We start from the raw sequence: 16,666 nt of genomic DNA, 5'->3' as shown, positions 1-16,666 counted from the left end.
TCTAAACTTTGGTCCTCCAGCTGTCTTGGACTTCAACTCCCAAAAGCCCTAGCTAGCTTGGCAAACAGTCAGGAATTCAGGGAACTGAAGTTAAAAACATCTGGAATCAGTGGTATAGACAATCTCTCCAATGTCCTGGATGAGAAAAAGCTATGTGGGGTAGCTCTGGAGCAGAAGTCCATTCTGACTTTTGCCCCTAGAACAGATAAGCCCAGAGAGAGATCAATCGTTTACACTAGTATCAAAACCAGCTAAGCTGCATCCTGAACAACGATTTCCCCACACCAAGGTAGGGGACTGTAGCCTGACATATTGGACAGACGAAGCTGAGGAATCTGCGTGATAATCAAACTTCAGAATGACCTTAATAGATTAGAAAGCTGGACCAAAGCTAACAAAATGAATTTCAACACAGAGAAATGTAAGGTACTGCACATAGGGCAGAAAAATGAAATGCACGTACATAGGATGAATTAGACTACATATGAAAGGGATCTGGTAGTCCAAGTAGACCACAAATTGAACATGAGTCAACAGTGAGATGTGGCACCTAACAAGGCCAATGCGGTTTTAGGCTGCATCAATAGAAGTATAGTGTCAAGATCAAGGGAAGTAACAGTCGCATTCTATTCTGCTCTGGTCAGGCCCCACCTGGAATATTACGTCCAGTTCTGGACACCACAATTTAAAAAGTATGTTGAGAAACTGAAGCATGTTCAAAGGAGGGCAACCAAAATGATGAAGGGTCTGGAAAAAATGCCCTATGAGGAACGACTTAGGGAGCTGTTTAGCCTGGAGAAGAGAAGGTTAAGAGGTGATATGATAGCCCTGTTTAAATATTTGAAGGGATGTCATATTGAGGAGGGAGCAAGCTTGTTTTCTGCTGCTCCAGAGACTAGGACCCAGAGCAATGGATGCAAGTTACAGGAAAAGAGATTCCACTTTAACATTAGGAGGAACTTCCTGACAGCAAGGGCTGTTCGACAGTTGAACAAACTCCCTTGGAGTGCAGTGGAGTCTCCTTCCTTAGAGGTTTTTAAACAGAGGCTGGATGGCCATCTGTTGGGGATGCTTTGATTTAGATTTCCTGCATGGCAGGGGGTTGGACTGGATGGCCCTTGCAGTCTCTTCTATCTCTATGATTCTATGATTCTAATCCCTGGCAGACTCCCACTTGTAGCAGTTCCCTTGGGCAAGCAATACATGAAAAAATATTCCAAAAAAGTCACTTCTGAAATAATTGTGGAATTATTTGTAAATTCGCCACCATTATTTGTTAATTATCCTTCAGAACTCATCTTCACCTTCTCTCTACATACCTTTAAATCTCTATAAACCACATTCTTTTCTGAATGTAGGTAGTCCAATGCTGATACAATCTCAGCTCCATAAAACCGGGCACGGTCTTCGGAAAAGACACGTTCTCGTGACAGATGGAAGAACAGCTGAAAGGGCAAACACTTGTTAGAATTCAGTTTGCACACAACGGCATTTTTTCATAAACCTGTACTACAAGAAGGGTAGAATGCAGGATTTGCATGCGGGAAGACCCCAATTTCATTCCTGTTTGACCAGGTAGCAAGCAACAGGAAAGGCCTCTTCTCTCCTGGGACCCTGGTGCTGCCAATCAGGACAGACATCACTGGGGTAGAGAGACAAATAATTTGATGCACAAAACATCTTCTTGTAAACTCTTTCAAACGCCTTCAATTCACACAAACAAACAATGAAAAATGTGTGCCTCAGTCAGAGATCCTGAACTATAGTTTGCCAAACACACGGAACTCACCAATCTGGTTCTTATCCCTTCACATCAATTTTGGATAGGCTTACTTCAACGTACATAGGCTTGTATGTATGGAAGTACATATAAGCAGGACTGCATCCTTTTTCCACTAAAGAAATACACTAAGGTAATTCAAATTGTTGTGATTGCTGTGTGTCTTCAAGTCGTTTCTGACTTATGGCAATCCTAAGGAAAACTCATCATGGGGTTTTCTTGGCACAATTTGATCAGAGGAAGTTTGCCATTGCCTTCCCTTAATGCTGAGAGCATGTGACTTGCCCAAGCTCACCTGGTGGATTTCATGGCCGAGCTGGGAATTGAACCCTGGTCTCCAGAGTTGTAGTCCAACACTCAAACCACTACACCACAGTGGCTCTCAGTTCAAATTACACACTTGCAAAAAGTCAATTTTTGCAGGTGAAGATAACTGGTGTCAATTGGCTCATTTTTTGGTAAAGCTTGCATGGTTCATTCTGGCGTTGACACTTGTTAAAACTTTTTTTAAAGCTTTAAAGCAGCCATTCCCAACCTGGTACCCTCCACTGTAAAGTTTGGATTGTAATTCCCAACAGCCCTAGCTAACATGGCTAATATTGTAGGACAGTGGGAACTTCAGCTTCAGTTGAAGATGGGTATGTAGACTGTACTCATCTGACTTGATATGGAACCACTGGTCCATCTACTCCTATTGTCTATTTTGACAGTAGCTCTCTCCAGTCCCAGGTATTTTCCAGTCCTATTGATCCTATTAAAAATAACAACATTGGAAATGCCACAGATCGAACATGGGCCATTATGCATGTACTGAGCAGTGTTAGGGGTCCCTTAAAGAGGCTTGCTATGATAAATTTTGAAAGCTCCTCACAACCCACTAAAACAACACACGACGGTAAAAAATACAGGCCACACTCTAACTAGAGTGAATGCAATCCTTACCTCGCCTCCATTAGCATACTCCATAACAAAACACAAACGGTCATGTGTCTGAAAAGAATATTTCAAAGCCTACAAAAAACAGAAGAATTAAAAAACAACATGTGTTTATAAATTGTTCAAAGCACATTATTAGCACAGTTCAGAAAAATTACATTTTTGGATTACAACTCTGAGAATCCCCCCTGCCCGAGGCCACTGGGAGCCATGAATCCAAAACAACAACAACAACAGCAACAACAACAACAACCCATTTCTACCTTCTGGTTTTCAATTTTGCACCATCATTTCCATGTCAGAACTGGAAAACTATGGCTGCATCTGTTCTGGAGAAATAATCCAGGCTGACAGCACTTTAACTGCCATGGCTCAATGCTATGAAATTCTGGGATTTGTAGTTTTGTGAGCTATTTAGCCTTCTCTGTCAGAGAGCTCTTGTGCCTCAACAAACTACATTTCTCAGAATTCCATAGGATTGAGCCATGCCAGTTAAAGTGTTGTCAACCTGGATTATTTCTCCAGAGCAGATACAGCCTAAAATAAAATTATATTCTGGCCCACTCATTTTCAAAGATTTTGGAAGATCCTTTTCACATCAGTGCATGAAGGAACCCCTTGGTACCTGTCACAGAACCTCTGCATGTTACAGTGCATCCCTTCAGATATGCAGGATTATAATCCATCCCAAGCCAGCATCCCATACTGGGGGTGACTTGCGTTTGCAATCACATCTGGGAGACAGCCACAATTATGACATTTAGATGTCAATCTCATAGTGAGAATGATCTGGAGACTGGGATGTTGACACTGATTTTAGGGACCTCTGAAGCATCAGAAGATGTCACTGTACCACTGTGTCTGTGAGGATTCAAAGGGCTGCACTGGACCTCCCCAAGGGCTGCATGCAGACAATTTCCACTCCAGCATAGTAACACAACACAACAATTTGAAAGGTAGTCAATATTTTCCTTATATCTGATTGACACATTTTGTAATAATATTCAACCACATGCAGTTTTCTACCGAACGTGTAACTTTTGCCTCAGATACTCCTACTATATGAGTATTACTTTCTGGAAAAGCAATAGTAACAACAGTAGTAACAACAACAACATTTATAATAAAGGAAAAAGCAGAGTGAAGTGGACCTAATTCTATCTTGGGCATTTCTGTTGAGAGAAAACTCTGGATTAGCTAAGTATATTCACAAACTGGAGGAGGGAGATAAGACACAAGCATGTGACAAAGACATTGTGGTATTTAACCAGGAAAAACCACCACCACTCAAGATTATATAAACTTGTACACCAAGAAAAGTCATAAAGACAGATGAACAGTCCTGCTGTATGAGATGAATGGCCTATCTAGTCTACCAGCTTATTTTCAAAAATAGTCAGGCAAACATTTCCAGGAAAACCAAAGACAACAGAACCAAGGAGAGGCTTTTCACTGGTGACATCCCACATGTGGTCTGCCCTCTCAAGGAGGCTTCTTTAACACAGGGACAGGAGAAATTTATCCATGTGCCTTTCAGATTTTGAAAGTTTCTATGGGCTCAAGAGGCAAGACACAAGCTATGTTGTGTGGGGCCCAAGAGAATAATGATAATGATGATTTTATTTCTTTCCCACCTCTCCTCAAGGTTTTAAGCATATTAAAAAACAAAACACAATTAAAAAGAAGGCACATAAAACCAACAGTTAAAATACAGTACTATAAAACCACTAAAGTACACTCATATGAATAAGCTGTCTGAGATTTAAAAGATCTTGTATCTCCTAAGTACACTTATATCTGCTATTATTTGTCAATATATTTCCATGAAGTAAACACTACTTCACCTTCTCAAGTGTCAAGCTTCAATAAATCTTCATGACATATATTCTTCAGTAGTTTTTAGTATACTGAAAAACTGCAGAAGTAACCACACTTTGCGGACAAGGTAGCGATGAGATGGAGATGGTGTCGTGTGATAGGTAACAGCAGAGACACTATTGTCCAATTTTTATGGCAGTTTAAAAACTGAATGTGACTAAGTTCTTTCTCTTTTCCTACTGCCATCCATTCTACCAAGCATTATTTTCTTTTCCAATGGTGATGTCCTTTCTTGTGTCTAAAGTATGATAGCCTCAGTTTAGCCATTTTTGCTTCTAGTAAAGATTTCAGCTTGATTTGCTATGTGTTGTTGTAGTTGTTGTTGGGTGCTTTTAAGTCATTTTCAATTTATGGCGACCCCAAAGTGAACCTCTCACAGGATTTTCTTGGAAAGATTTGTTCAGACGAGGGTGCCTTAAGATGCCTTTACCTTCATCTGAGGTTGAGAGAGTGTGACTCATCCAAGGTCACCCAGTGGACTTGTAAGGCTGAGCGGGGATTCAAACCCTGGTCTCCAGCAAATTACTCATTTAACTGGTCTGACAGTCCATGGGTGCTTGCAGAACCCTCCTCCGGTGTCATATTTCAAATGGATTGATACTCTCCTTGTTAGCTTTCAAACCATATACAGAAATCAGAAATACTGTGGCACAGATTATTCTGATTCTGGTATCGATTTAGTTTTGTATTTCACTCCTACCAGTTTACACATGGGTACAGACACACCCAGTTATTAGTGATGGAAAATGGACAGAGATGAGGATTTGTTACATAGGTGCCAAGGAGGAAGAGAGGTTGGGAGCAGGATGAAGCAAACAGAATGCATGAAGATGTACCAAAAGGCGAGGACAGAAAGGAACATCTGTGAGATCCAGGGGATAGGTTCAGTGCCTCAGCCAGTCTGAGAAAACTGCAGAGCTTGGAAAAATAACTTTTTCTGGACAAATCCCAATCACAGCCAGCAAGGCCTAGAATGGATATTTCCAGTCCTACGTGATGCAGTGACACCGAGCAAAACCCAGTCATCACAATCCCCCCCTTCTCTCCAGCTCTTTGCTGCAGTTCTGTGGATGGCAGCCTGCCAAAGCACTTCATCAAAACAAATCTGCACTCGTATTGCAAGCACAGAACGTGCAAAGAAACTTGGGGAGGGGATGTTTCGCTCTCCCTTGCTTTTTCATCCCTCCCTTGCAGCCCTGGGAAGTGGTGGTTTCCAACGTCACACATATTCCGACATCACGAGAATCGCTGGGGATTCAGACTAAGGGAAGGAATCGTAGCTTTGGATTCAGATGAAAAAATAAAACAAAAAACACATTCCCCAAAGTATTAATGGATTTTAGAAGACGTCATTTTCAGGATTCAACACAAGGATTTATTTTACCTTTCCAACCCTCGTTAAATCTTATTGGGAATCCACTACTGATCATGAATCTTCTGGATTCTTTTAATTAGATCTTTATTATTTTTTAGAAGTTAAAAAGTATCCACAATTCTGATGCCTTCTGCTTCTGCAATACTATTTTCATAAGCCTCTGTGATTCTCATTTTGCAGACAGAAAGATTGAAAAGTGAGATTGAAAAGTGGAGGCTTACTCAAGATCAGTGAACTGGGATTTGATCCAAGGGTTCATAGGCCCACATGTAATGCTCTAGCACAGAGGAGAACTATTTTGTCTCTGTTCCAATGGATAAGAAAGACCCAAGCCATGCTACTAAAGGGCGCAAATCCAGACAACAGCCCATTACTTGCCGCCTTAATGTAGGGGACACCCCACAAAGCCCCTTTTAGCATACTTGTTTGACTGTGACCAGGAAGACAGTAAGCAAATAAGACCTATGACAGAGAATCATAGAATCATAAAACTGGAAGAGATCTCAAGGACCAAACAGTCCAACTCCATTCTGCCATGCAGAAATATACAATCAAAGCACCCCCAACAGATGGTCATCCAGGCTGTGTTTAAAAACCTCAAAAGGACACTTCATCACTCTCCGAGGCAGCGTATTCCACTGTTGAACAGTTCCTACAGTCAGGAAGTGCTTCCAAATGTTTAGGGGTATCTTTCCCCCCTCTAACTTGAATCCATTGCTCTGTGTCCTAGACTCTGGAGCAGAAGAAAATAAGCTTGTCCCATCTTCAATATGACAGCACTTCAAATATTTAAACATGGCTATCATGTCACCTCTTAACCTTCTCTTCTCCAGGCTAAGCATACCTAGCTCCCTAAGACGTTCCTAACAGGGCATGGTTTCCAGATCTGTCAACATTTTGTTCACTCTCCTCTGGACATGTTCCAGCTTGTCAATATCCCTCTTGAATTGTGGTGACCCGAATTGGACACAATATTCCAGGCGAGGTCTGACCAAAGCAGAATAAAGTAGTACGATTATTTCCCTCAATCTAAGCACTACACTCCTATCCATGCAGCCTAGGAGTCAATATATCTGACAGTTTTGGTCACTCAGCATAATCAGAGGCAGTGAGAATATCATAACTCATGGCACAGAGAGAAGATTCCATGTTCAGTCCATGGATCCCAGGAAAACTACGTCCATGTGGATGTGTTGACCTTCTATCCTCAACCTGACATCCTCCAGTGTTCTGGAGTAGAGCTCCCTTAAGTCCCAGCCAGCATAGCAAATGGTCAGGAGTGATGGTAGCTGTGGGCCAAAACCCTGGGAGGGGGACAGGTTGGAAAAAGCTACTATAAACTATACGGAATTATTACAGATTAATGGTTTGACTCATTCTAATGGAATGTCCTGTGAATCTCTATTGTTCTCTCTGAAAAGGTTATGCTCTGCTGCCCCAAAGGCATGACAAAGCCTGCTCAGCCAAAGTGCCTGGTCAAAAGATTGCCTCCAGGAAGATGAAACCTTCCCCAAAGCTTGAAACAGTTACTACTTTGGACTACAGTTGAAGTCCATAAGTAATTTTTCCAAGCTCTGCCTCTTTTGCAGCAAGTGTAATGCCACCACTCATTCCTCTAGATTCAGTGAAACTTTCTAATATGCATAGTGTCTATATTGGCCCAATGATACCAGTAATGTATATAGTGCATGCTGAGGGTAATTAGAATTGGCATTTTCAAACCATAGGCTCTAAAGCTGGAGCCAAGCTTCAAAACAGAGGACTCCAAACTCAGAAGGAAACAGTAAAGTTGTTAGCTGTTTGCTGTCTGCCTGCTGAGTGAACAAAGCTACAAGCAATTCCAGATTAGGTCAGGAAGAATATGAAATCATGTTTCACAAATCAGGGGGTTCCAAAAGTGAACAATAGGCAGAAGGAGACACTTAAAAAACCAAGGCCAATTGATTGAAATTCAGGTATGATACTGAACATAATAATATAATGGACAGATGGTAGTGATTTTTGGAGTATACTGTCACAAAAGGGGTTGGAAGGATTCATGAAAACCTGTTCACATAGCAATTTTATTTGCTGCAGGCACAATGGTACTTCTACAGCACACATATAAAGTGCAACAGGTGGACACATCTCTTAAAACAGTCCTGCATTTAAACACTGGCCTGACAGCAATAGTCTCCCTGTAGAATTCAAAAATCCAATACTCCAAAGTCCCAAATTGTTCACACGGGTGGCTGAGATAGTGGCCCTTTTGCTTTCTGATGGGTCAATGTACACAAACTTTGTTTTGTGCACAAAATTATTAAAAACAATGCGTATAAAAGTACCTTCAGGTTATGTGTATACAAAACATAAACAAATTTCCTGTTTAGACTTTGGGTCCATCTCCAAGATATTTCATTATGTATATGAAAACATTCCAAAATCAGAAGAAATTCACAATCCAAAAACCTCTGGTCCCAAGCATATTGGATAAGGGAGATCCAGCCTGTACATGCTGAGGAACTGACTGAAGCAAACTAAGTCAGGATAGTGGGAAGACAGCATGCTCAATTCCTCCAGGACAGAAATCAATGGCACTGGCAGAAGAGGGATAGAATTCTCCTCTAGGAGTTTATCATTTTTGAGAGGTGGTGGTTGGTTGGTAGCTAACAACTCTTTATAAGGCTACACTCAAAATAAACACTATGAGTATACTGCATTTGGCTATGGCTGTCTGGAACCACTGTATGTAGAATGAGATTTTTTCTGTTATACTCAGGATATTTACTATAGAAAAAATAAGATCTGTGCTGGATTAACACAAAGCGTGCTAGTCCGTGATCTGTTCATACAGTGGCAACCTTGTGGATGAGACATCTCTAAGTCTTTCTGTCCTCTACTGTTCTGGTTGGGTTTTGCAGATTCAGGCCCGTGATCTCCCTAATTGAGTCTATTCATCTGGCATGTGGTCTTCCTCTCTACTTCCTTCCACTTTTCGTAGCATTATTGTCTTTTTTAATGAATAGTCTAATTAAATCTAATTATTAACATAAGAGTTTTAGTTACAGGAAAGTAGATTTCAATTGAACATTAAAAGGAACTTCTTGACAGTAAGAGCGGTTTGGAAATGAAAGTAACTACCTAGAGATGTGCATTATTCTCTTTGCTGATGAGTCGTCCTTTTTCCTGATGTGGCCGAAGCAAGACAGCCTCAATTTAATCATCTTAGCTTCCAGGGAGATTTCAGGCTTGATTTGTTCAAGGACTTATCTGTTTGTCTTTTAGGCTGCCCACAGTATCCTCAGCACTTTTTTCCAGCACCACATCTCAAATTAGTTGATTTTCTTATCCACTTTCTCCACTGTCCAGCTCTTGCATCCATACATGGTGATGGGGAATACAATGGATTGGTTGATTCTGTTCTTAGCATTCAGTTTTATATACTTACTCTTTAAGATCTTGCCTAGTTCTTTAACTGCTGCCCTTCCCATTCCTAGTCATCTTATTTCTTGACTTAAGGAACAGGAAATCTTTAACTATTTCTATTTCCTCACTGTCAGTGTTGAATCTGTGTACATCTTCTGTGTTCACTATTTTTGAGGTTTTTTTTAATGTTCTGCAATAAGTCTGCCTTTACTCTTGCTTACTTCACCTTCTTTGGTAATTGTTCCAAGTGCATGATATTTTTTGCTGATAGTGTAGTGTCATCCACATGTCTTAGACTGTTGATATTGCTTCCTCCTATTTTTCCCTTCTTCTGGGTCTAAACCTGCTCTTCATATGGTATTTTCTGCAAGTTGAAGAAGTAGGATGATAATATACAGCCTTATCTGATCCCCATGCTATGGATTCCCAGATGCAGGACATGAGTGCATCTGTACTCATTGTCTTGTCATCTTCAGCAACTTACAGAGCCTGACCGTACTGCTTCCAATACAGACCATGATAAAGATCAGTTCTGATTAATAGACATTGATAGCTCTATTCATCAGGAATTTGACCAACATTCTTCTAAAGCTGTCCACAGGCATCCATCACTAAATCTCACAGCACTAAATGCCAGTTTTAACTGGGCATTGTGTGAAATAGTACTATCCTGAAACTCTCACCATTCAACTTCACTGGATGACCCTGGGTTCTAATATTATGAGAGGGAGAAAAACTGCTTCCTATTTATTTATTTATTTAATATCCCACCTTTCTTCCAAAATGGGACCCAAGGTGGTGCAAAGTCTGAGTTAACACAAGATACACGATTTTATTTTGTCCGCATCATGTGTATTTCTATACGGCACTATCATATACTTTATTCAGACCCCATATTACACAAGCTCATATTACATGGTTTCAGTTATAAATGAGCACGTGTGGGGGGTATCTTTAGGCATTTTCTAAGTCCTCCAGTGTGATTCTATGGTATGCTTCCACCAGAAGACGAACATACAGTCATGCAGACGGACCTAGAAATGCCTAGGGAAGTGTTCTGACTAAGAACCTCTAGGTCTGCCAGCATGACTCTATGGTCAACTTTCAGTGGAAGCAGACCATAAAATCATGCTGAAGGAACTAGAAAATGCCTAGATAGAACACTTCATCATTCATCTCAAGTAAGAAAAATAAGATTATTTTTCTAGATTATACACAGATTTTCATGTTATGCACAGGGCTGTGGAACAAACACTTCAGATAATACAGGGTCCAACTGTGCACTTCACTCACCATTGTTCTAAGAGGAGCCATACTAGATTATACCAAAGCATTATGTTATCGTGGTGGCCATCCAGAAGCCTCCAGGAAACCCACAAGTAGGATATGAAAGCAATAGCATAATAATAAGCCGCTCTGAATCCTATCTTGAGAGGAAAATGGAATATATTCAATAAATAAATAAAACTCCCTTGTTTGTGTTCCCCAGCAACTGGCAATCCCAGATATACTGTTTCCTATACTAATCGATGGAACATATAGCCCCGTCCTCTAGCCATCTATCTAATCCCTTTGAATGCCACACAAATTGGTGGCCATCACTAGATTCTGTAGTGATCAATGCTGTTGGAAGAAGAACATCCTATTATTATTTTTTTTTAACAATCATTCTTACATTTAATTCTAAGAAGGTGGTTCACCTTGGTTGCTTTCATTAACAGAGGGGGGCACAGAGGCTTCTGTTTTTTCCAGATAGGAGCATGGTGGATTGAAGTATTTGATGGTGTGCTGATCTCCCCCATTGTTCTAGTGGTATTTAGAGCCACTTTGGGGAGGAGTAGTGCTTGCTGTGAATGCAGTGGTGTTTGAAAACTGGTGTGGTATAGTGGTTAAAGTGCTGAGCTGGGAATTGGGAGATCCAGGTTTCAGTCCCAGCTGATGCATGAAACTGACTGGGTTACCTTGAGCCAGACTTTTAAGTCTGACCTACTTCACTGAGTTGTGAGGACTTGGAGGAAGGGTGAGAAATAAATGTAATTACCGTTAAGAAAGGATGCCTAGAATTCTGCAAAACCCGGTTTTCTGTCAGGGTGTGTGCCACTTCATCCTGCAATACAATCCAAGAAGTGATGGGTTAGTAGCAACTGGAGTAATGTGATTTTGACAGAAGCACAAATAAAATTCACAGATCACATTATTAGCAGCACTCCTGGAAGACCAAATTAAATGATTTAAAGTCAAAGTAAAGCTCATAGTAAAACTCACTTTCAAGGACAACAAGTTTAAAGAACAAGATAGAGAGTATGTCAGGATGTGAGCCTGCAGTGGTCTTGAACTGCCAAAATAAGGAAGGTTGGAATGGTGATGGATACGGGCCAAGCATCCCTAGCCTGATGTAGCTAAAACTACAGGGAAAGCAACTACGTGAACAAACAAGAAGCTTCAAACAGTAAATCAAGTTGTGCTGATTTTCAACTTGGGGGAGGAACTGGTTTTGGGCTGTGGGGATAGATCCTCATTTCCCCTTGTTAGCATATTCAATATAAGAAAAGTGTATGATGAGTGTAGCTGGGCTCTCTCAGACATACACGAGTATAGAGGAGCTTTTCTCCAAAGGGAAAGTGGGAAGCACTGCTCTAAACTGGGACATCTTAGAACCGGCTGTACCCATTAGACTAGTATTCAAGTGGCTTGCAAAAGCACTGAGAATAGGAGACAGGATCAGAGGTTGAAAGTAATGAGGATTTCCTCTCCGCAAACTAATTCCACAAGCTAGTTTTAACCCCTCTGCAGGCTGGAAGAGTATTCTCTCCTGATCTATTTTCCAATTTATTCCTAGAGAACAGATTTCCCTCTCCAAACCCTCATCTTCCTCTTGCTGCCAGCCACAGTTGAACAAACTATGTTTTATGTGGTCTTGCTATTTGATGTTCTTTTGTTGTCTGTTTTATTGAATCATTTCCTGTATTGCTATGTATTTTATATGTATTATCTTACTAGACAGGCCCCTTCCCCACCACCACTCCCTTCTCCTTCTGTGTCGTGTCTTTTTAGATTGTAAGCCTGAGGGCAGGGAACCGTCCAATTAAAAATATTGTATGTACAGCACTGTGTAAATTTACAGCGCTTTATAAATAAAGGTTAATAATAATAATAATAATAATAATAATAATAATAATAATAATAATAATGTTAGCCAAATAAATTATAGTTTATCCTGTGCTTATTGATCAAACTATAGTATGTCTGCTGCCATGGCAGGAATCCAGAAAGAAAAAGGAAGCAGCTTATTTGTGCAAAACCCATTCAAATAACACCAATGGCTGATTGACCCATCTGACGGAGACACTGATCTCACAGCTCTGTACTTGTTACAGGTATCTTCCCTCTTGTTCTTCCCAGGCTTTGCCTTCACCTCTGCAAATCCCTTCTCAACTGAACAGGAACCAGGGCTGGCACAGATGGTACTACAGCTCCTACCTTTGCAACAATTACTTCCTTCTTCAGAATTTTCATTGCGTAATACCGTCCAGTAGCTTTTTCTTTCACCAAGATGACTTTTCCAAAAGTACCTTTCCCCAGTAACTTAAGATATTCAAATTCATTCATAGTCTGTTGAAAACACAATTTAAAAGGTTATCACTGAAACTTTCCAAAAACATATGAACTAAACAAAAAGACTAATATCTCAGAAGATCCTATGCTACAGGGAAATCAGCTATTGACAACTGTTTTCCAGAACAAGCCAATACCATGATCTGTCCTTTCACTGAAGAGCAGTATCACCATAACAGACCTTATCACAAAATCTAGAGATATTAATCAAACTTGTCTAAATGTTTATGAGATGTGAAATAGAGCCCTGCTGGATGAGACCAAAGTTCTAGTTAGCCCACTCTCCTTTTCCTCATAGAGGCCATCTAGATGAATTATGGAAGCTGACAGTAACACAATGCTGGCAACAGATGAAAAAACAGGGGGTGAAATACATCTGTAAGAAAAAATGAAGATGAAAACAAGAACACTGTCTGTGCCAGCTCCAAGGTTTGGGGAGACTCCCATACAGAGGCTAAATTTCTCCTCAATACTTACTAATCATAAGGGGGGGGGCTATATATAACTTTCAGCATCAGAGGCCTCTGTATACCAGTTTCCAGGGAATATGAGAGGGAGGCTGGTATCACTGAGGTGTATTACACCAGCTAAACTTCCAAAGAATCTCAAGACTTTCTGAAGTTGGGCAAGGCTGCCCTGAGGAATCAATAGGTTTTTTGGGGGAGTGAGTGGGTGGGTGGGATCCATTGTAAGCCAATACTTACTACTTTGTGTTTTGGTTTTGTCATAGAAATTTCCATTTCTTCGGCACCCGAATTATCACTGGGGGAACCAGATCGAAAGTCCATTATTTCTTCCTCTTGCTTTTTAAGGCTGTCTGCTACTGTTTGGATGGCTTTTGTCCATTCTTCCCTGAGAAAAACAAACATCACCACCAGTTTAAAAAAAGAATTGCACAATTAGGAAGTGATGTGACACACTTCTCTGCCAGAGGCCCTTGAGAATGTGTGTCAGTCACAGTAGACAATACTGGGATAGACTGACAGTAACAGTCTGACCTGGAATAAGGAAACTCTTTATATAAGCTTTTTACCTGATGGGAAAGAGAAATCAAGAGAATCTCCCTAAATGAGGAATTGGAGAGACTATGAGCCACTAGAAAACAAAACAAAACAACCCTCCTGTTCTGTGCATTGACCAATCTCATATCAGAGAAATGAAAACCATAGACAAGACATTTCACTTTGAATTGGTGACAAAGAAGAAAAAGGAGGCGGTATATATGGGAAGAATTCTCCCTAAGGTGGTATGAGATAACATTTTAAAAACTTTAAAAGGTAATAGCCAGCATTTCATCAGGACTCACTGAAATATATGCTATTGTTGCTCTGTATTGCTATGGATATTATATATGACAAACTTGCATAAGTATTATATGATAACTGAAAACGATGGAAGCTTTAGTCCAACACATCTGGAAATTAAATAATGTTATCTCTCAACTTTGGTACACATGATGCCCACTAAATAAATGGGCCTAAGTCCCACAATTAGTGAGACACATCTATGGGGCACTTATGTAGGTGGAAGGCTGATATACATGTAGATCCAGATAGATGTGCAAATGTACTCACACACACAGAACAATCAATTCCTTGTGCAAGACCCCTATTCCTCCCTCCACTCATTGGGAGACAAAAGTGAATTTCAAAGAAAATGAGACTCTACAACCCACAGCCCCAAAGCAATTTTAAAAAAAGCTTTGAGAAGAGCTGCATGATAACAATGCTGAACGTTTACATCTGCTTTTGCAAGTTGCTCTTGTATTCAAGTCTGAATGAAACATACCGCTCCTCTGGAGTCTCCACATGAAACGTCCTTTCAATTACTGTGGTCCACTGGAGGCATCTGATGATGAATGTGTTTGGTTTAGGTCTCTCTGTCTTCATCAACTGGCATTCTAGCACAGATCGAGAGAGGAAAGTCATGGTAAGTAAGCAGATTTAAATAATCATTTGTCTTTATTCTTATCTAGCAAACTGTTGCGATTAATCAGGCATGGAAATCTCCATAAGTAGCTCTTCAGGAGAGATATGGTATACTGGGCTGCAGATGAACAGAACAGCTTAGTGGCTAGAATCTCTTGTATTAAAATACTATGCTTTGATGTTATGGAAGACCATCAGTCTCTCCAGAGATCAGAACAACACAGGGTCAGCAAAAGGCATCATGTGTATTCCATACAGTTCACTAGGACAGAAGTGTAAGGAAGATAAACAGTGCAAGAAAGTTTTCTAATGGGATTAATCTACATACACTCTTCACTCCACATTCGCTAGGGTTAGGGGCACAGGACCCCCATGAATGTGGGAAAACCACAAATAACAAAAACACTATGTTTTTACCTGAGACAACACCTCTCTAGGAATCTCTAGGTCCTCCAGTGCAACTCTGTGGTCAACATATGCCAGATATTGATCACAGAATTGCATTCGAGGAGCTACAAATACCTAGTGGAGAGTTCTCTCCAGGAATCTCTAAGTCCTTTAGTGTGACTTTTGATTAAAGTTGACCACAGAATTGTGGTGAAGGACCTAGATATTCCTAGAGAGAACATATTAATAAAATCTATGAATAATCAAATCGGCAAAAGTCAAAACTGCAAATGTGGAGTGATGCGTGTATACATAAAGGTTATATTCTAATCTAGCTAGTGAATAGTTCAGGTAAAAAGAAATCTTTATCTCACCATCTTTCCAAAGAAAGTTGAGGGAGGAAGGAGATGGAAAACCCAATAGTTCAAGAGAAAATCTTAGTGAGAGTGTGAGTTAGTACTTTCCTAAAGGGGGAGTGACCTAAATCACATGGTTGGTTTGAAGGGGGGAGTTTACATGCAGGAAATCCCTATCTATCTAAGGAGGGGGAAAGAGAATGCAAAAATCTTCCAGCAATAGTGCCAGAAGATGAGATGCCCAGGTCAGAAAACGTTCAGCCAGCTACTGGAGAAGAGCAAAGAACAAGTACACAAATCCCAGCATCTCAATTATGATCCAATATTAGCACAGTGGTAATCAAATGCTGAAAAGCAGACTGTGCTATTCCATGCCATGTTCCCCATCCCTTCTCCTACAGTGAGTAGCAACAGAACTGTTGTGCATGCCACATAGCCCTACATCACTATCAGCCAATAAAATTCTTTTAAAAAAAAAAAAAAAACTACCACCAAGTGTTAAATTAACCTGGTCTTCAGGGAAGCAGTCCTGCTTACACAATATGTTTGAGATTTCAGAGTATTAATGAAGACATAAACATGATCCACTATCAAGAGAATCTAATTCACTTGGACTTGCAGCCACACACTTTTTTTGGATGCTTGCCACCGTATACTCTGGCATTGTCAAGGGTAACGTTATTAGTGTGGCAACTTAAAGAGCATGCCTGCTTTTAAAACTAAAAGCTTTTAATCTGCATACTTACAACAAGATTAAATATTTATTGCCATTGGCTGAATTTCTTCTCTATATCCCTTTCCTACCCCACATCTCCTCTTAGTTACTGCTTTTCAGGCCATCTATTTTATGCCTCATTTGCTGTTGAAATTGTGAAGTTCTCAATTACTACTTTTCTTAAATTTTTTTCATCATTGGAAAATCCAGTTTTTCATTCATGACACACCAAGGTTACACCACATCCTACTAAAAGAATACAATTAGATTTAAAGAGCAAATTACAGAAGT

At 40.3% G+C, this 16,666-nt stretch overlaps 1 protein-coding gene across 1 annotated transcript in view; it reads right to left on the bottom strand.

The window, feature by feature from the left end:
- AKT1 (AKT serine/threonine kinase 1) overlaps nt 1–16,666 on the bottom strand; it is a 159,513-nt gene that overhangs the window by 32,013 nt on the left and 110,834 nt on the right. The window contains exons 4-9 of the mRNA XM_042474186.1: nt 14,778–14,889; nt 13,694–13,841; nt 12,855–12,986; nt 11,416–11,481; nt 2,723–2,791; nt 1,320–1,445 (exon numbers count right to left, since the gene is read on the bottom strand). Coding sequence (XP_042330120.1) covers nt 1,320–1,445; nt 2,723–2,791; nt 11,416–11,481; nt 12,855–12,986; nt 13,694–13,841; nt 14,778–14,889 — 653 coding nt within the window. The remainder of the gene's footprint in view (nt 1–1,319; nt 1,446–2,722; nt 2,792–11,415; nt 11,482–12,854; nt 12,987–13,693; nt 13,842–14,777; nt 14,890–16,666) is intronic.

The sequence above is a fragment of the Sceloporus undulatus genome, chromosome 1 (genome assembly GCF_019175285.1).
Source record: "Sceloporus undulatus isolate JIND9_A2432 ecotype Alabama chromosome 1, SceUnd_v1.1, whole genome shotgun sequence".
In the NCBI taxonomy this organism is placed as follows: Eukaryota; Metazoa; Chordata; class Lepidosauria; order Squamata; family Phrynosomatidae; genus Sceloporus; species Sceloporus undulatus.
Note: the sequence above shows the minus strand (reverse complement) of the source record. Positions and strands in the feature narration are given on the sequence as shown.